Consider the following 21,659-nt stretch of genomic DNA (forward strand, 5'->3'; position numbering starts at 1 on the left):
TCTGTCTGAGCGCTGGCCCCTCCCCTCATGCCGGCTCCCCTCTCCTCGCAATGCTTTGGGAAAGAAAGTGCAAGTGCCCCTCCGCGTGTTTTGTTAACTCGTGTCCTTTCTGCCCCGGTTTTCGCCCAGGGAAGCGGAGGAGCGGGGCGGATGGCTCCGCTTGCCCGGGCGAGGCTAACCTGGCCGCTCTGCGAGGAGGGCAGGAGGGGGAGAGCCGGGGCTGCAGGAGCAGCAGCAGCAGCAGCAGCAGGAGCAGCAGCAGCAGCAGCAGCAGGAGGAGCAGGAGCAGCAGCAGCAGCAGCAGCTCCCACTGCAGCCTCTTTTTTTATGCGGGCTGCCCCTCTCCGCGCAGCCAGTGCAGCCTGCCCTCGGCAGCGGGCTGATCGCCTCCCTCCAGCCGCATTTGGTATGCATGAGCACTGCCGTTCCCACGCAGAGGGCCGCTCTCTTAAGGAGGCTCGGCGGCTGGAGCCGCGCCGCCCGCCCAGCCCAGCCCTCTGCCCGCGCCGGGCCAGCCCTGCCCTGCGGCACGGCGGGCGCGGCGGGCGGGATGCGCGTGGGGCGCCCGCGCCCCGGCGGGCGGTGTCGGCGGTAGGCGCTGCCGCCTCTGCGGACGGGCGCCCGGTGGGATTCGGCGGAGGGTCATGAATCAGACCGATGCTCCGCGGCCGCTCAACTGGACCATCCGGAAGCTGTGCCACGCCGCCTTCCTCCCCTCCGTCCGGCTCCTGAAGGTACGGTGGCAGGACTGCGGCGGGAGGCGGCGGCGGGAGGCGGCGGCGGTACCTGCCGCTGGGCACCCGCCGCTGGGCACCCGCCGCTGGGGACCCGCCGCTGGGGACCCGCCGCTCGGGGACCCGCCGCTCGGCACCCGCCGCTCGGGGACCCGCCGCTCGGGGACCCGCCGCTCGGCACCTGCCGCTCGGCACCTGGCCGGGCGCGCCGCAGGCGCTGTTGCTGGAAAGTTGATTCGGAGACAGTCCCGGCTTTACTATCGATTAGCTCCCCTGCTGCCGCGGGAGCCCCCGGCGAGCACCTGGGGGTGCCACGGCCGCGTGTCTGCGCTCCGGTGCGGCACGTTTAGCTGTCGAGAGGGGTCTGCGGGGGGGGGGGGGGAAGGGGAGCGAGGGGTGGTGGATGTCACCCGTGCTTCTGTTCGCCTTCTCTTGGAAAAAGCAAGCCGTGAACTCCTCGGGGTGAAGCAGGCGCCCGTTTCCCACGGCGCGTTCCTTTGTGAGCAGCCCTCTGCTCTCTGTTCTTTGGGCTTACCCAGTCCCCGGGAAACAAACACCTGAAGGTCCAGCAAGCGCTACTCGGGACGGACCAGCGGGCGAGTGGAGCAGTATGTGAGCGGACAAAGGTTGGCCGGGTTGGTTGGGCGCTGTCGATGGGAACGGGGTCAGTTTAAAGGACTGGCAGTGCAGACACCACCAGTGAAACTTTCCGATGGCGATTTTTTGTTTGTTTCCTTGCTTGTTTAAACCTCCTGGCACGCTTTTGAAGGTGTTTTTAAATGTCCGTCCCTAGGAGATAATCATTAACTATTTGAAAAAATTACCTGGGATTATAGGCAGTGGAGGGCTCTTAATCTCAGCACGCAGATTACCACTACTACTGCATCTCCCACTGAAGCCAGTTTAGAGGCATCTGTAACTAGAAAACAAAATACCTTGAATCAACTTTTTGACCAAAAAAGGTTACATTAAAAGTCGCCTTTGTTCTTGGAACTTCTTAATCGGATTATACAATGAAAATCTAAACAGTATAGTCAGGTCCCTTTAGGCTTCTGCACCTGTAATACGTTTTTACACAGAGCTGGATTCATGACACTAATCATCTCAGTTCATCTTAGTACTTGATAGTTTGGCTTTGAAATTAATAGGCAGCAAGGTAAAACATGGCTACCCTAACAGTGTATTAGAAGGTAATGTTTGATACAACCATTTGATTTTGTGTGGGTAGCTTTGAAATTAGGTCAGCCCTCACTAATGCAACACACTTGAGCAGTAGCGTAGTGTATGATAGTGCACTTAGCAGACATATATTCCTTGTAGAGTTATTATATGTGATGCACATGTGACCATACTGTGTATCGTAACAGGTATTTGTCACATCCTGACAGGAAGGGGCTACCCTAGAAAAATGTTTCTGTCTCCAAACCAGATGTATGGCTTCTGGGAGGTACATTGTGAGCAGCTCCAAAGAACAGAAGAAAGATAAAACTTAGATTGCTGAAAAGCCAAAATACAACTAAATACAGAACAAATCAGAAAGTGGTGTTGATTCTTTCACAGAGGCTTCCCCACCACCACCGCAGAAGCACACATTAGAATATCTGTATTCTACAAGTCGGATACATTTAGGTAAACATAATTTTCCTGAGGTGTGAGAACTCAGATGGGGGGAATCTTAATATCATTCTCAGTATCAGGGGAAAAAAAAAAAGTCTGCAATTATTTCTTTTTTGGCAGGCAAATGTTGCCCCCTGTGTATGGCTTCTCTTCACTGCACATTTTAAGGGTGAACGTTGCGATTAATTATTAAAAAAGCTGACTAACAATGATTTTCTGAAGCTACAGCTATAACCTTTTAAGGCCAGATAGGGAGCGAACCCTGCAGAGTTAACAAGAGCAGGGCAAATAACCAGAGATAAGCAACCTCTGCACGGAGGTGTGTGTGAGGTGTGGGAGAGACCACAGCAAAGGACGTGAGACTCTGGCAACTTCCTGATCTGATGAGCAGAGCTGGTTGATGGGAGAAGGAAATGTGTATATCAGCATCTTCAAGGCTCCCAATCAGCTTAAAATTTTCCTTCCAATATATACTTCTTATCTTTGTCTTTTATTTTTTTAACATGTTCAAAGCAAGTGATTCACATAAGAGCAGGGTCCCATTGTCCTAATTCCCCAAAAGGTAATATAGCCAACCTGGAGGAATTCTCCTGTCATGAAGAGCTATTAAGGAAAGAGTGTGATAACAGCAGCATTAAATTACCAGATGAGCAGTATAAATATTTTCCTGTTTTTCCTCAGGGAATTTGAAAATTTTTATGTATACAAATTCACACATCAGAAGGGTGTCTGTATTCTTTTAGCTTTTGTGTCTTTCTCCAAAAAAGAAAGAAGAAATCCTTTTTTTTTTTTTTTTTTTCCTAAATGAAGGGTGCTCCTGTAAATCCACAAACATTGGACAGGCAAGTGCAATAATCTAGGCTCATTTTTTAATTGCCCAGTTTCCAAATGGATTAAATGGTCTTAAGGGCTAATACAATATTGTTTCTCAGGAGACATCCAGTAGACCCTTTTTTATACAGCCTTTCTGTGCAGAGAATGCCCTCAATAACAGAATAAACTTTGCAACAGCTGATATGTAATGGCACATTTTTATTATCTGCTTTATCTATGGTTGCCAAACTCTATTTCAATGTACACTGGAGCTTTATTAAGAGTAAGAGAATATAAAGTATCGCTGCGTCTTTGTCATTTCCATGTTTTATTTTAGTCTACCAGAACAAAACAACTAAATGACACCATTAAGTTCAAGGATACACCTTTGCCTGGACTTGTAAGAATGAGAGATAGCAGAGATTTCCTGTTTTACACATGAAAAAAATCACTGTGGCATGACCTGGACCTTGGTAATAAACAGAATGAACTTTTTAATTAATTCCATATCTTCTCAATGAGAAGTTTAAAGTTCTTATCCTGTGGATATAATTTTAAGTGTAGCATCACTGCCTTCACACTGATGGATCTACATAAACATTGGAATCTAGGACTTGGATGGAGACCTCTCACTTTGTATTACTCACTAACAAATCTACAGGATTCTCTTGAAATGACTGGTTATAAATAAATAATAAAAGGTGTTACTCTGCAGGTAGGCTATGCTCTTATTCCATTCTGTTGAAATGGTGTGCACCAGTCAGTTGCCTGAACTGACATTTAATACGGCTTTGGCCACAGTGGTCTCATTTGATTTAAGTAAACTAGGATCATTTGCAGATACTGTGCAGCTTTGCTCCCTCTGCTTTTCTTCCAGGCGTGTGTTCCTGTTCTAACTCACTTCACTAATACCGTCATATTTAGGTATGGTTCTATAATCCTATTTTCTCAGTTTTTCATTTTCTAACAGGCACATAGAGTACTAGCAGCTGTATTTGAAGGACAGATTGAAACAAATTATTGGAGAACATTTTTATTACTTGTGTCATCAGCTCATCCTTCACTGCTCCCATTTTCCCCCCCTAATAAATATTTCCTGTAGTATGTTCCACGCTAGTACTTTTTGTAGTTGTTTCAATATGCTTAAACACACGCTAAGGCACTGTCTAATGCCTTCCCATCTGAAGTAAGAGGATTAAGAAGTGCCTTGAGCACATATGCAGAGACGGTGGCTTTGTGCAGAGTGGGGAACTGTCATTCTCTTGAGACAGTCAGGTTAGTTTCCAGAAGTGGGTTTCCAGCAGTGACTTGTCCAGCTTCTGTTTCTCTACCTGTGTTCTGAAGCTTGTTTCTTTGTATGTTTGACCTAGGTCTTCTTACCTTAATACTTTTTTATTTCTTCTAAGGAAGGGGTAATATTAGTGGCAAGGAGTCCTGATCCACTTTGTGCCATTGTGTATGTAAGAGCTATTGTTCCAGTCACAGAAAGCTCTCTTGGACACATTTCTGTTTGTTTTGCGGTGGAAGAGAGTTTCTGAGTCTCCACATGTCAGAAGAAGAGATTGACTCCCAGGAAGGGAAGCCAAGTCCAAATGGCAGGATTTAGAGAAAACAGACATTTTAGAACAATGTTCTATGGTCTTAAAGAATTAATGAATGACATCATACTAAACACTTCACTCAGAGGACCCTGTGCCCTCGGAGTGAATGCAGATGTTGAACTTCTGCTTGGGACAGGTATGATACATGTCATGGGACCAAGAAATGAGCAATATACTAAAAATCCCAACTGAACTGAGAGTAGACAGAGGACTGAAAAATAAAAGGTCTGTAATGTGCAATAAGCGTGACACCACAGATTTAGAGACATGCGTATGTAGAAGTACTGTATTAAACATTTGGAAAGCAACAAATTACCCAGTCTGTTTTTTCTTAATAAGACCACTAAAATTTTTTTGTAATGAATTTGAATTGCATGTCAGTAAGTAGACTTGGAAGGCAGAAACTTTGGAAGGGCCAGAGGAAGGGAAACAGTGTGAGTCAGAAAACGCTGGAGAAAATGTTTTGGCTCATTTTTCCCAGCATACGGCTGAGTGAAAATGCCTGCTCAGCTCTACCAAAAAAATACACAGAACATTTACCTAACCTGGGCAACATCCTAATCTAGCTCCAGGAACTCCCGGAAACTTAAAGAGATCAGACACTAAATTTCTTACCAAACGAGAAACTAGATGTTATTTTTGTTAATTATTTCTATTTGATTGCCTTACCAAGAATGCAAAAGGTAACCCAAGAGAAAACTAAAAAGCTAAAAAATGGTTCATTAGAATGAGACACAGTCTTTTAAGTGTGACAATATATACACATGAAATTCTGGCTGGGCTGAAATATGTGAAATAAAAGTGTGGACAATATTTCTCCTGCTACAGCAAGTCTGGTTTTGTCCATAAAAAAGGTATCTACAGGAATAAAGACTGGGAAATATGTGGCAGGCTTCATTAAGGCACATGGTGAAATACCGCACTGTTCAACAGCTTAAATCAGCTAAAATCTCATTGCTATTTGATTACCAAATGCAACTTTATTTCAGGATACTTTTTAAAAATCTCATTTGGTAAACTAAATGAAAAATTTGCTTCTCCAGAATGGTGGAAGAATGAAATATGTTCTTTATAAAACAATAAACATTTATGCTTCTGAACCCTCTACTGTGAGAAAAAGTGACTGGAAGAGAGAAGAAAGCTATATATTTTGGAGCTGATTTTATTCCTCACGTGGATCTGAAAAAAGGTTATTGTACTGATAGAATAGTCCTATAACTCAGCGAAGATACTTCTGATAAATAATTTTTAAAATTACTTGTAAGTGGATTTGTGTGCCATAATCATGAGATAGTAATGTTAGATTGTGTTATGGTCTCCAGAAATGGAAGTGTAAGCTTTTAATGCTATTTTGTTCACTATCAGTGAGAAAATGAGGAGAAAGCTAGACAGAAAGACTGTCAAAATGTGTAGAGTTTTTTCTCTTAGTGAGTCTTTTGATATCCAGTTAGCAGTGGGGTCTCCTGGTTTTTCACTGTTTAATAGTTAAGAATTGATTCTGATTATTATTTTAGTTGATTTACCATATCCACCTTTCAAACTGCAATAAAACGAGAGGGCAGGTTTACTAAGTCTGGATTGAAAAACTGAGATACTTGGAACAAATCCTAATGCATACTGTTATCATTAGTGAGCTGGCGCACTAAATGTTTCTGGAAGTAATATGCACATTACCGACAGTAAAATGAGGGTAGTAATTTACCTGTGCCTGCACTCAGCTGCTTACTGACTTAAATTGTAATAACGAATGAGCCACCGCTGTGCTTCCTTCAGGAGGGTCTGATGCATTCTGGGAAATGATGACAGTTCAGCCCATAAGATAAGACTGCCTAGAACACAGGCATGTAGAAAATACCAGTCAATGTAACTATTTTCTTGTAAATAGGCTAATAGAGAAAGTAGTCACACCTGTTGGTATGGTGGGATGCTGTATTTGGTATGAATGACAGGTGAGTTTTAAGAGTGCATATAAGTTCTGTTCAGAAAGAAATTATTTGATAAACAAACTTCTGTTTTCCTGCCAGAGAGGTCATAGTTGTATCTATTACAGTTGTAACAGGTGTTGCATGGTTTTGATTCAAATTCACAGATTTTCTGGGTGCATTATTTGTTTAGCAGCCCAAAAGCCATGTTACCGGCGAAGAGAAAGATTCTGCTTTCTGTTGCGTGTTCTGCTCCTGTGCCATCAGTTTCATTATTTAGGGATGGCAGGAAAGAGACCTGGCTAGGGCACTGCTGTGTCTTTGCAGTCTCCTGCTTTATCATCAAGAAAGTAATTTAACACCCCAAATCAGGGTAGCAACATGTGTTGCAACGTAGCTTCACGGCAGCTTTGCACAGGTATGCTTGCATTACTGCTGCTCAACTGTTAGCTGTGGCTCTAGTACTTTACCTTTTATAACGAAGTAACGGCAGCGTGGTGAAGACATATTGTAGCTGGGGTTGAAGAACTGCTAATATGCCTTTTGGGAGTTGCAAATTCCAAAAGCTGCTTATTTCTTGAAGTCATGCTTCTCACCAACGGTGAGATGAGCTTATCCTTCTCACATGGCAACTGGTCGTGTTCACGTGTAAGGAGTTTCTGACAGATTATGTCAGTTCATTTCTTCTGAAAGTGAAGGAAATGGGGAAGCTAATAATGATTTTTCCTTTTTTATATACAGAAGCACTCATTTTGTGAGGTTAATTCTTTGGTGCAGTATACATTTTTAATGTGATCTAAGGTGAATCAGAGCTTGCTAGCAGTTTGCCTTATTGACTGAAGCTTTTCCATGAATATGACTCAGGTTGGTGACCACTGACTTCGAAGTGGTGTAGCAGCAAATCAGTCTCCACAACAAGAAATATTATCCCAATTAAGAAAAAAGAAAGGGAGAGATGAAAACAAAAAACCTAGCAGTAGAAGTCATGTTTCCATGCGATAGCCTACGTGTAAAAGAGGTTAGACACATCAGTGCCATTTTGAAGGAGGAGGCTGTAGGCTACTAATTTCATGTAGAGGGAAAAAATGGTTTTGACTTTCAGGTTGGGAAAGGCTGTGTACATGCAAAGTTTCTTCTTTTAAACCGGGGAATTTTAGAAAAAAAAATGGCTTTTCTTTCTAGGTATCTCACCGCCATGTGAGTGCTTTTCAAAAAGAAGTGATAGAAAAAGTAATATTAAATTTTCAGTCTTGATGCAGCAGCTAAGGTACAAAAATACCTGGTTGTTTTAAAGTAAGGATCCTGCAATGGCTACAGGTTTTTATCCTTTTGCACGTCAATATTACTTTACAGTGTTTTTCCTAAATCCAACTGTTTCATTAGTGTCTTTACCTTCGTCTTAGAAAATAAAGTGGGGTTTTGCCACCTTCTGTGCCACCTGGCCAGTGGGCTACAGTGATGAAGGTGGGGTATTAGAGAAGTCATCCAGGTTTGTCCACATTTCCTGCACACAGAAGGACTTGCCTCATAAATGATCTCTGCTTCCCATAAGGCTCAGTCTTTTCAGATTTGAATACTTACAGGAGGTGGCAAGTGGCTTCAATTCCCACTGGCCTTTGGAAGAATTGATAATATAGGAAACACCTATCAGAAAGTAAATGCAAGTTTCCTAATTTGTGACTGCACGAGAGATGCTTTATGCTCTTGTTTCCAGACAAATTAAAAAAAAAAAAAAGGCATTTTTGATGTATATTAACAGACTAGAAAAACATTAAGGCTGGTTCTGAACAGACACTTGTTTTAAAAATAATTGTAAAATGCTACTAAGTACAGAAGTCATCTAAGCAAGAGGCTATAAATACAATGATTCTTAATGTGTTAGTGGAATCCTGTATTAACAGCATAAAATTTTAATGTTGTTCTGCAATACTGTTCCTTATGTTTGAAAGGGTGCTATGTGAAAAATTCAGAGTACAAGACCATAAAGTGAAGCTGAGTGGTTTTATTCCACCTGAATTGCTAACAAGACTATGCTACGGTGTAAAAAGGAATGCCCTTGGGGCTCTCTGGAAATTTTTGTCAAAGCCGGTAATAAAGCATGAAATAAAATCACTTCATCAAAAATATCTTTCATCCCCCAAATAATATGATGACATGAAACAGTCTGACAAAGCGCTTTTAGCAGTGTCAAGGAAGATACTGGAGAAAATGTTAGGATTCTTATAATGTAATTAAAACAATCATCAGGCTGATTTTACATTAGTGAGAAAGGTGATTGAGTGAACATTGTCTTGAACATTGTCTTTCAGTTGCCTTTTTCTTCACCTGTTAGTAGATGCAGAGGGCAGATGTAGTAACTTACTGAGCCATCATAATCAAGAATTTAAGGAGGATGCATCACATTATTTTGTTATGGACAGATGCCATTTTTTGAACTTTGTGGTTTATTGAATCAGCATGGCATGTTGCTGCCGGGTCTGTTGTAATGCAGTATCACACCTCAGTTTCCCAGTGTTTTGGCTCGATGTGCATCTTTGCATACAGCTAGAAAGAGAGACTAAAACTACAACTGGGTAAACTAATTACAGGATACCTTGAGGACTTCCCAGACTGACTTTTCTATGATTGTATGTTGAATTTTCTAAGTTTTCTGAATTGCAGAAGGCATTTTCCAAATACATTCTTGTTCAGCTTTTGGGTTTAGTACAAGTTACTAGGTGGTGTCTTATGCAGGAGGCTGTATTTGATGAAGTGTTTCTGGCTGCAAATTCTGTGTTATCACATTAAAACTGTGAAGATCTGCACAACATAGCCATAATACTACTGCTTTTCTCAGGTTTTTTTTCCTACAATTCTGCACACCTCCCAGCTGGCCCTTTTCCTGAACTGCATCACTCAAAGCAGTTTTCTCACATTTAGCTGTTTTAGCCTGTACTCACAGAAGCAACAGTGGTGCCAGGCTATGATGGCAATAATGATAACAAATAATTTGCTACATGCAATCCAATGACTGAGCCATCCAAGGAAGGGATCAACTCCCTGTGCCTGAAGGATAGATCAGGCATTAAGATTGCCCAAAATGTTCATTAAGAAGAGCACAGCAGTAGGTAAATGTAACCCTTTGGTTTTGGATGTGATGGCTGTAATTTTTGTATTGTCTTTGATATATCTAGTTGCAAAGTAATACTGCTTGGAAGCAAAATACTTTTTAAAATTATTGAGTTCAAAATCAACTTTGTCTTAAAAAAGAAGATATTGATTTTTTTAGAGGTCCTACACTTACCTTCTCCTGTGAGAACAGGGTAAATTGGGATACATTGTGAAAAGAGACCCCCAAGAGTTGTTTATTCTATCCCGTCACTAGCAGGACTACTTCAATATGCATAATTTCTTACAGGTGTTTGTCTAAGTTCCTGAAGCCATAACCCTCATAGGCAATCTTTTACAGTGACCCTATCTGTGCCATTGGAAATATTTTTCTGTGGTGTCTGCCTGGGTCCTTCCTGCTGCACTTAAAGTCTATGAATTCTTGTTTTGCCCACTATGAGCAGAAGGAACAGATGTGCTTAAAAATTCTCGTGTTGTGTTTGGAAATTGGCAAGTTTAATAGATCTGCTCATGACATATGGCTCTTTGTCATCTTCCAACATGGATTATTAGATTATTTATTCCACTGTTTCCTCCACAGAAGTTAAACTGAGATTCCTTTGCTGCTTGCTTTTTTCTCTCTTTCTCTAGCCTTCAGGTGTCTTGCTGGAAAGGCCAGCAGGGACATGAGGGACTTCTACTCAATCTTCCATGCTAATCCTAGCTCTATAAACTGGGGAAGGGTTGATAAGGAAACAGAAGGTATCACAACCTTCCTTCATTTCTGTCTCCTGAAAAGACTAAATAACATTTCTCTTAAATTGCCTACAAAGTCTTTCTGATTTAACTGACTTTACAAGAACGTGAGGTGACTAACAACTATCAGTCTTCAGGAATAGCTTTGGGGGGGGCACAATCACTTTCTATTTGCATGGTAAAAATATTCTTTCTATTTCTTTGCATAGTAATAAAACCAGTGCTTTTTTAATGGTCACATTAGCAAAGAAATTTTAAAACTTAATGTGAGGGACAGTCAGCAGCACAGTACTTACTAAGACACTGATCTTCAAGCATATATGCTACCTTTATTACATACAAATGAGGAAATTTAATGTTTCTGTGCATTTCTCTGGAATAAAAAGGTGATTTTGGTCCTTGTAACACAAATTGAGGGTGGGGGAGGGGGAACAAGAAAGGTTTTCAGAGATATCCTAGTGGGAAATTAAATGTGATCAGGTTATTTTATCTTGATATATGTGATTATTTAAGAATAATTTAAAGATAAAGATCTGATCTATCAAGCCAGAAATATCCTGTGCAGTTTCTTATTAATGGTAACTGTGGGAGCTTTAGCTTATTCACAATGGGAATAGTAAATTTTTCAGAGGATTGCTTCCCCTTAGCAGCTTCGGACTGCTATTACTAACATTCATTACTAACATCCAAGGATGAGGTTTTTTCTTTTGGTTACTTTTATTTCTTAAGTAATGCAAATTTCCAGTTTTATTTAATGTTCAAAAATTCTCCAGTGTTACTAAAATGTCCCATGATGAAATGGACATCTGTGGAGTTAGAACAAATGAGAAGAACTACTTGTTTGCCCAATATTGCTGTCTGCCAGGGATGTGACTACAATAGGAGGTCTTTAAGTACTGAAACTGAGAAAACTGTTTGCATCAAATTATCTGACAAATGTAGCATCTCAGTGCCATGAAATATGTTAGCAGAGATAGTTTTCATTAATTTATTTAGGTCTCATCTGAAATCCAACTGAATCAATGGAGACACTTGCACTGATTTTTAGGGGGGCGTGACCCTTATTTGCCAGATCACAGAGCTTGAAGCTTTAAGCAGAAACACTGCAATAGTTCAGGATATGTATAATGTACATTATGTTATTTTGATTCAAGACTGGGCATGTGTTCAGGTATCTCTGCTGCTAATAGTTGTGTGCATAACTGATGCTGCAAATTTTTTCCATATCAAATCCCAAGTCTACTCTCCCCTTAAAGTAAATGAGGAAGGCAAAAAGCTGAAGTAAACTACTTAATATGATTAAATAAATATGAGTAGCTGCAGAGGAGTGTGCGGAACATTGAATAATTCAATTGATTAGAAAAAAAATGCTTTTTAATTTTCTTTGAGCAATGAGGATATGCTCACTATCCATGGCAGTTCTAGCCCTTGTTTGCATTGATGCAATCACAAAATGACATTTTATTACACTTAAACCACATTCATGGTGGAGTATTTTCTCCTAGTGCTTTAGAATTGCATAGTGAAGTATTCTACTTTAGCTCATCTTGTGGAATATGCTTTATTTGAGTACCAGGGTGATCACTTAACATGACATTGCTTCAAGCCTTGATAACTGGATTCTTTGTGATAGTCATCCCAACCCTAATTCTACTCTTACCACTTGCTAGTAAATGTTCATTTTGAAAGGCAGAGGTCATTTTATGTCAGAAAGCATTTCTCCCCAGTGGTGGTTTAAGCTTGGCTCATGTGGTAGTTGGACCCCAGTTCTGGGACACACTCTTTTCCTTGGCCTTAGCCAAAGCAAGGTTAATACTGCAACACCATCTGAACTAAGCTGGCATGTGTCTCTTCTCCCATATAACTTCTTCCTCATGTCAAAAGGCCATTGCATGCACTGGATGTGTATGTATAGTCTAGAAAAAGGTCTCTTGCAGATGAAAAATCCGAGTTTGGAAGCATCTATTATGTATCATAAAGAGCAAAACTAGCATTAACATCCTCAAAGTTGCTTTTTATGCCTTATTTTTGTGTACTCAGAATTAATATCCCTTGACTCTAGATTGATTTTTCAGAAACCACTGAGGGAACATTCTCTGGAAATAACTGTCCCAATACAACCAGAACAACCCATTATCTTGTTTCCTGAAGCTGGAGAACTCAAAATTGCTAAGATGAAGGACTTACAATGTGTCTGTATCAAAACTGCTCCATTACAATTTTAGCTTTTTCTGTATTTCCTGTTCTGTGCTTCTGTGATGCAATAGGCTATGACTGAATTTCATGTTGAGGTCTTCCTCAGATACTCAAATTAGCTGTCATTAAAACACTTGCTTCCTGCTGTGGGTGCTTTCAACTTTTCACTGAAGGCCATAGGCAGCATAACATAATGCACTTGTTTCTGTGCAAAAAAGAAAGATTCAGTAAGGAATGAGATACCCATAATTAATTCAGGTAGTTGATATGTGATCTGAATACTCTGTGAATACATAAATGCTAAAACACATCATGCTTAAAGCAGCAATTATTATTACATCCCACTTGTTTGGATTACGTACATATTAGTAGATCTCTGCTCATACTAGATTTTTTTTCAAATTCCATTCATAAAAATGGTTTGTTTAAAAACGAAAAATTGAAGTAAGATAGTAACAGAAGTGATTCATCCCCTCTATTTGTGAGACCACATCTGAGTGCTGTGTCCAGTTCTGGGCTCCACAGAACAAGAAGCGTATGGACATGTTGGAGTGAGTGTGGTGGAGGCCACTAAACTGGTCAGGGAGTTTTGCACATGACATGCAAGAGAGAGCTGGGTTTGTTCGACCACCGGAAGGGAAGGTGGAGGAAAAATCCTGTTTCTGACTTTCTATACCTAAAAGCAGGGTACAGAGGAGATGAAGCCAGAGGTTTTTCAGAGATGCAGAGTGTCAGGACAAGGGTAATGGAAACAAGTCACTATAAGGGTGTTTAAGCACTGAAAGAGGTTGTCTGGAGACGCTGTAGAGTTTCTGTCCTTGGAGATGCTTGAAATTGAGCTGTATGGGGCCTGAGCAGTCTGATCGAACTGGAGCTGTTTGGCGAATTGTGTTTACCTGATTTGATATAGTTTGCAAAATGGAGCAAAGACTGTTAATCTTCAAAGCAAATGTTCTTGGTTTTGAAGGTGTCTCTTCTGTTTTAAATGTGAGCAGAGATATATTTTTAAACACTTTCTTAAGCTGTGCAGAACAGTACTGCAGCTGTTAGGCTGTTATCACAGGAGCTTCTTGAATTCAGGAGTTGTCAGAAGAGTCTTCTGATGTTACTCTCAATGCTTGGTGGCAGCAGTGTATCAAGGGTGAAAGGTGACAAACTTTGTATGTATTCTGTGGAACAGAGTGCTTTCTAGGTACACATTACATTGCAATTATGTTCTGTAGTTGGTTTTGCTGGAGCAGCTTTGCAGCTGAGTGTCTCACAAATTTGTTTGGAAGGCTGATTGTATCACGATTGTAGAAACTGATTTACAGCAACAGGCAGCTTTCAGAAAGTTGAGACAGCCATTGTGTCTCTGACTCTTAGTATGCTAGCGGACGAGCTAGCAATTTATATCAGCTACATGCTGTCAAGCTGTTTGTTATCTGTGACCTACTTCATTTCAAACTGAATATTTACTTGTTTATGCACAGTTATGCACAGTGGGGCTATCAGTCATTTCTTTGGCAGGACTTGTTTTGATAAGTCTTTATGAATAGGGCTAGGCACCACTGACAGCTATGGTGGAGGAAGCATTCCAAAACATCCTGAAGCAGGGGTTTGTCTTCAGGCTCTGGCTATCTCCTTCCCAGAGAGAGGTACAGGGATCCTGATTTTCAGTTAACGATGAGGTTGTGCTGCTCCAACCATGCCCACAAGGATGATAGGAAAATGGTGTGCAGGATGAGGAAGGACAAAGTGTCTGCAGTCTCCCGTGTTAGGGGTCCCCTTTGGATGATCTTGCTATCTACAGCAGAGGCAGTCGTTGATGTGAGGTATGGCTGGGCAGAAACTGGGGCCTTCTGGGCAAACTGAGAGGCCACAAAATTGTGGGAGCCAAGTCTGACAGAGGTCTCAGCCTCTGGGGCAGGTTAGCCCTGGTCATCTCAACAGGAATGGCCTCAGTCAGCCCTAAGGTGCAGTGGGCTCACTGCCCCACACTCAGTTTCCACAGACAGCTTCATGATTTGTATGGTAAACCACGGCCATGGACACAAAGTCACAGTCTCCAGAGAACTGCTCCAGGGCTGTGCATGAGGATTTGCAGACAGGGATGGCTTTGGGAGCAGGAGGTGTTACAGAAGCTTGAAGGCATCTGTCCAAACCCCTAGAAGCTGGAGAAAAGAGGTCACAGAGGAGGATTGCATGGAAAGAAGGTTTCAGGCTCGGTACGGCAGTCAGACCTGAAGGCCTTGGACAAACACTTGCATGGGGATGCAATAGTGATCGATGTATTCATATATATGCTCATACATGTCCTCATAGTCATAGTGCTAGCTATGACTTTGCACCTTAGAATGATTGTGGGTACAGTTTGAAGAAGGCTATTTCATGTATGAGATCAAAAGTATAGCTGTTAGTCTTGTCTTATAAGGAAAATAAAATCTGTGTCCACCAAAGGCATGTTTGCACTGCAGAGGGAACAAGAAGTCTTCGGAAGTCTCCGCCCTGCTCATAGCTCTGTATTGAGATACTGAAACTCAAACCTTCTGACTCAAGATGGTTTCAGATGCTCTGGAAGAATTATCTCCCTTTCCTCTTCTGTGTTCCCAGGAATTCAGAGGCTGTTTTCCTTTCTTCTCCTCTCTTTGAAAGATGAGCTAGTGACTGTACCCGAAAGCGAAGTATCAACTGACAGTTCTTCTGAAGGATCCGTGAGGATCCTTTCTAAAGTACTGTAGTAGCAACACCTGCATGTCTTTCCAAAGCTAGAAGATCTAGTCAGATAATTCCACTTCTGAAGCATGGAAAATTAATCACCTGTTAAGGTTATGCAGTTATATCCAGCCAGATGACTTGTGAGTTATTCACCAGTTATTCACTGGGCCTTGGGCATTCATGACGCTTTGAGCGCTGCTGTTTCTTCCTGTTGGCATATGAAAAAGGGTTTTGTGAGGATTGGAAGTGTTTTAATTTGAACTAATTCAGCTAAATATAGAGATCTATGATATACTTAAGGTCAGATCATATCATTTCTTTTCCGAATGGCTTTGAATTCTTTAAAAATATTAAAAATGGATCTCTTTTTGTAAAAAAAAAACCCACCACATTTTCTCAACAGGAGGTGGAAACAAAATCTCATTGCAGTGAATTAGAAGGACGGTTTCCTCCTCCATATTTGCATGAAAACAGAGTTAGAGAAATATTGTTTTTCTTAGTAAATATATGGTCTGTTGAATGACAAAATATAGCAGTTCTGGAACAATTAAAGTTAAAAAAAAATTATTAGATTTTTAAGTTACTGTTTGGATCATTCAGTGTGTTTAAATATGATGTGCTCTGTAGTCATTATTCCCATTGACAACTTGATGCCTAAGAAACATCATATTCACCTCTCAATATTTTACAAACCCTTGTTTGGATTTGTACTCAGGAAAAGTAGTAGGACCCCAGAACAGTTCCTTCTCAGTTTGTGATGCTTTCACATTATATGAGCCAACATATTTAAGACTGATTAATTGACCAAGAAATCTTCAAAGAGAACTCAAAGGAAGAAAGACGGTAGCATTAATGATTCAATAGCTGATTCTATGGGTTGTGAGCCAGTGAGCTGAACCAATACTTCAATATAGTGTTAGATGGACTGTATAGCTTTTTTTGATGAAACGTAAAAAATAAGCTTCAACTAGTTCATGTACCCACAGTTACGTCTTGGGCAAATTTACTCTTTTGCATATTACCTATATAATTTGCGGTGGGCATGTATTTGCCAGCTTTGAAGGACCTGTATTTCATTGGTAAGAAAGTTTACCTAATCATCTGCATATTCCAACCCAGACCTAATGCTTTCTTGTGACAGAACACATGGTTTGCACAGATAATTTGTTCTTTGTTCAGGGTTTTAAAAATTTTTCTTTTTTTTTAACCTTCACGGTCAAAGATGGTAAATGTAAGTAACTGTCTCCAAGGCCATGCAGAAGCAAGATATAAATAAAGTGTTTATGAGGTATGAATCTCTAGCTAAGAAAATGAAGAGTTTCTGAGGTAGCTACCTTACATTTTTTTAAAAAATGTGAAAATTAGGTACATACTAATGAAACCTTTATGAAATTAAAATTGTCACAGGAATGTAAGAGTAATAATAATAACAATAACAATAATAATAGTAATATTCTGCCTGTTCTTAATCTTTGCAGCAATTGCACAATGACACATGTAATTGAGCTGAATAAAATAAGATGCCGTGTTTTCCATACTCAGTATCTGTGCATAAACAAACAAATAAAAAGCAGTCTAAACAAAAGGAACTTAACTTAAACTCTAGTTTTGTCCTAATCTTGTAACTTCTGCAAGCAATTACCTCTTAAAGGAAACAGAATTAAGAGAAAACCTTGTAACTCTCTTCAGAATGACTTTTTGTTAGGAAATGGTTACACTACCCCAATAAACATATTAATAACTGGATATTGAATATTCGCCTCTTTGTCTTACCTCCAAGTCCTGAGGGACTTCACTGAGGTGCATAGACAGACAGCATGGAGACTTGTTGTGTCAGAGAACACAACGTTGTTCTAAGTTGCAACCTTGGCTGGTTTTGGCTCAAGTGGTAGCATGTCATCTTTGTCCATTTTATGGTCCTTACAGCTTTCCAGACTGGATCCATGTAATTGCAAAACAGAAATTAGGTGAAATTAAGCCCAGAATTCTGTCTCTGTTCTGTTGTAGACTCTGGGTTTCCTCTACCTATGAAACAAACATTTTGCTCTGGTGCTGGAATATGAAGCTATAAAATTAATTACATTGTAAAAAAATGAATGGTGATTTGAAAATAAACCCCAAGGACAGTTTCAGGGCTAACACTAAAGTAGGTAATTTTTTTAAAAAATAGATAATGCAATGCATAACAAGTTATATATTGATTACTTTTCTTTGTGCCTGTGTACATAACAAAAATGATAGTATTTACTCAAAAATATAAAACAACAATGCATTTCTTAAAAAGCAGATAGTGATAACAACAGAGTAAACTAAACAAACCAAAACACCTGGTAGTACCTAAGTTTGGCAAATATTTGAATTCTTTTAATTAATTCATGCTCTTCAAAAGATTTTTATCCAAATTAAGAATACCCCGTCATTTGCTGTAAATGATGATGTCTGCTTCAGAAAGCTGAAGTATAAGTATTGCAGACTAAAATTAAAGTAATATAGTAAGCCTGCAAGAGAAGACATTAGAAAGGTGATGCTGAATTAAATATGATACCTCTATAAACACCATGGCATACATTCTTCATATAGTAAATCTATACTGCACATTCAAATTTAGTCTATTCATATGGTAATCTATCATACCCAGATTTTCCAGCTGCAGAATAGGAAATGTTTCCCAAGCTGCAAGATGGATTTTTACAAAGTAGATTCAGCTTTCATTTCTTATTGTGAGATTGATTATTTTTGCTTGGTGTAGGTCATTTGTATAAGTATGTACAGTATTTTTGTTACTTATTCAGTTGCCTGAGTTTTCATAAGGTAATAGTGTACCAATAAAAATCATGAAGATGTTCATTTTTTTTCTCCTTTGTGTATTAGTCTATAAATTTCACTTGTTTGTGATACATTGCTGTGGAGATAAGGAAGCTGTCTTTATTCAGAATACTATTGTTAGTCTGATGCATTTGTATGGTATCTTCAAACATGTCTGCATCTGGCAATATTCCAGATCAAAATCATAAATTCTGTGGACATGATCAGAGAAGGTGCTTGTGCAGACTACACTAAGGCCACACTCAAATGGCACTAATTTTTCAGTCCCTGTACTTGGATTATAGACAGTTCTTCTAAGATGTAGTGTCTTATTTTATAGAATTTATGTGATCTATTCTTGTGTACTTATATGCAAATAATTTATGACCAATTGAAAACTTTCACTTTGAGCTACTAGTGCAAAAATGTCTCTCTCATGAGTCTGCTATGCATTATATTACAGGAAATGTGGTATCATATTTCCTTAGTGGATTTCCAACATTCTTATCTGTTTGGTGCGTTAAAGTATACATAGCATTGAATTCACTTCAGTTGTGCTTGTTACTTGGGTGTTGAAAGTAGCCAAGACAAAAAGGCTTCCATGAGCCTTTCATGATGTGAAACTCAATTTTTGAGAGTGATACAATTTTTTTTGGTTCTCTTTTGAATAAGTCTAGTCCAAATGTAGTGCTACTGATCTCAACTGGCAAGGTTTGTAGGTCTTTGGTTATTCATGCACTTCATTTGTAAGATATGTGCTTCTGCTCAAATCAGTTGGCAGCCCCAGCTGTGTTAATTGCACACTGTTCTGGAGGCTGGCAATGATTCCAGCTCATTGGGTTGCATATAGCATATGAAGATACAGTTGACTTCTTTATTAACACCTTATGGACCATCATGAGACATCCCTTGAAGAAAGTCATTTTTGTTTGATTGTCTTGCCTAAAATACCACAATGTGAAGATTTATGACATCCGTTGACAGTTGACTTCTGCCTTTGTTATAAGAATGCAAATCTCTGCAAATCCACAAATTTCTATTGTACAGGACATTTGCTTTTGTGTGGAATGGTTTACTTTTATAGAGCATCTCTTCCATCTGGATGACTTGTCTTTTCAGGTTACATGCACTTTGTTGCACATTCACAGTTTGCATTTTTTCCCTGTAATGGCTGTAAATCAGGCATTCCTGGTTGTCTGATGTGTAACATGAGAGCATAAGGGAGATTTTTGTCCATGGCATGACATCACAGTTTATTTGCAATAGAAATGTAGTTATTTGTTCAGATCATCATTTGTCTGTGAGACTTACTTCTTTTGGCTTTGATTTCCAAGTATTAATATTCAACTACTTAACCAGCATTAGGTTATTTTGTGGACATATGTTGGATATGATGAGCTGTATTTGAGTATAAAATGTTTGACTCCTTCTTCTGCAGATGGAGTGTATGTTCTGTTTATCTTTTCTGGCACTTTTTTGTTTTTCTTTTGATATTCTTCTAGCATGTAGCTTTTTATTGTTACAGTCCTCAGTAGACCTGAACAGAAAAGAATTTCCTTATCCTGCCAGAAGCATTGAGATTTCATAAATTCTTTCCTACTCCAGAATAAAACCTGAGAGTGCTACCCCTTCCCTTGGTGACTCCTGAGACATATAGGAAACCTCAGTTCAAAATGTCGTCTAGTCAGTAATAAATTATCGTGCCATCTTTCTTTACTGTTTATTCCAATAAGTAACTGCTGGTAAATTCCTGCAGATTGTCCAGGTGGGGTGTTAGTAAATTGTCTTTTATTTAATTAAGTAATGTTTTCTTCATTATAATTAAAACATGAGGGATTTTTAGGATAAATTTTCTTTTTATTTAAAAATAATTTATTTAATTTATTAATTTATTTAAAATTATATAATTCACTGAGCAGTTTAAACATCTGTGCTCGTTTGGGCTGGGATAAATATAATTTTATTCATAGTAGCTAGTATGGGACTGTGTTTTGGATTTGTGCTGAAAACAGTGTTGATAATACAGGGATGATTTTGTTACTGCTGAGCAGTGCTTACACAGAGTCAGGCCTTTTCTGCTTCTCACCCCACCCCACCAGCGAGGAGGCTGGGGGCGCACAAGAAGTTGGGAGGGGACACAGCTGGGACAGCTGACCCCAACTGACCACAGGGATATTCCAGACCATATGATGTCATGCTCAGCGTATAAAGCTGGGGGAAGTAGAAGGAAGGGGGGGACGTTTGGAGTGATGGCTTTTGTCTTCCCAACTACCCTTCACATGTGATGGAGCCTGCTTTCCTGGAGATGGCTGAACACCTGACTGCCGATGGGAAGTGGTGAATGAATTCCGTGTTTTGCTTTGCTTGTATGCAGGGCTTTTGCTTTACCTATTAAACTGTCTTTATCTCAACCCATGAGTTTTCTCAACTGTACCCCTCTGATTCTCTTCCCATCCCACTGTGAGGGATGTGAGTGAGCAGCTGCATGGTGCTTGGTTGCCAGCTGGGGTTAAACCATGACACCATCAGTTAGGAAAAAAGCACCATAAAATATTAAATACTTCGAATGTCTTTTTTTTTTTTTTTTTTCAATTGGAGATGAATTTATATTTCCAGAACTACTTCCCTTTTAGGGTATCTTTAGTAATTTGCAAAAACTAAATTAAATTTTCATTTATTAAATGCAAATTAAGAATTACTAAATTATAATAAGTCAGTACTTCAGGGCCCAGTTCAGGTTAGGCAGAGCAGAGAGACCAGGCCACAGGAATTTTCAGGGATATTACTCAAGCCTTGTACATGACATAGGCTGCTTATTTTTTCTGTCACGCAAATTCTGTGCCCACTCTCATCTTGATCAGCATTTGTTTCCTATTCAACAAAGAGCAACGGAACAAAACATTCAATGTCACCTGAAGAGGATTTAGTTGATTCTTTCAGATCAGACAACTTTATTTTCAGCCTCTATGGAGAAAAAACTTTTTAAATTAGGGACTATCTAATTTCTTTTTTTTTTTTTTTAATCCCCTCACAAGTGCTCTACCTGCTTTTCTGTTTTGAAACTGGTGTCTGAGAATGTCTCCCAGATGCCCATGACACCTTCTTTTGTAGCACTGAGCCAGCAGCTTCTCTTGGTCTTTAAAAAGGACAATGCATTTTGTTTGTATGTCTCTCCAACGGATCAACAGGATGTCTTTTGCAAGAATAAAAGGGAAAATGACAGAAGTAGATTTTGGAAAATGGTAGGATTTGGTTCAAAGCCCAGTGATTTATGTTTGAAAAAGTACATAATATAGCTCATTCCCCTTTTCCAGCTTTCTTTTATAATAACACCTGACTTTAAGCCAGATCATTTGAATCTGGGAAAAGCTAATGGCTGTTGAAAGGGGAGGACCCTTCCTGCTTCTTCAATGCTATCTGCTTTTTCCCCA

The 21,659-nt window shown here is 39.9% G+C and overlaps 1 protein-coding gene across 1 annotated transcript in view; it reads left to right on the plus strand.

Annotated features, from left to right (window-relative positions):
• The first annotated feature begins 644 nt into the window (after positions 1-644).
• Positions 645-21,659, plus strand: part of TRPM3 (transient receptor potential cation channel subfamily M member 3) — a 276,643-nt gene continuing 255,628 nt past the window's right edge. The window contains exon 1 of the mRNA XM_075021635.1: positions 645-734. Within this exon, the coding sequence (XP_074877736.1) occupies positions 645-734 (90 nt within the window). The remainder of the gene's footprint in view (positions 735-21,659) is intronic.

This window comes from Buteo buteo, chromosome Z, assembly GCF_964188355.1.
Source record: "Buteo buteo chromosome Z, bButBut1.hap1.1, whole genome shotgun sequence".
Taxonomy (NCBI): domain Eukaryota; kingdom Metazoa; phylum Chordata; class Aves; order Accipitriformes; family Accipitridae; genus Buteo; species Buteo buteo.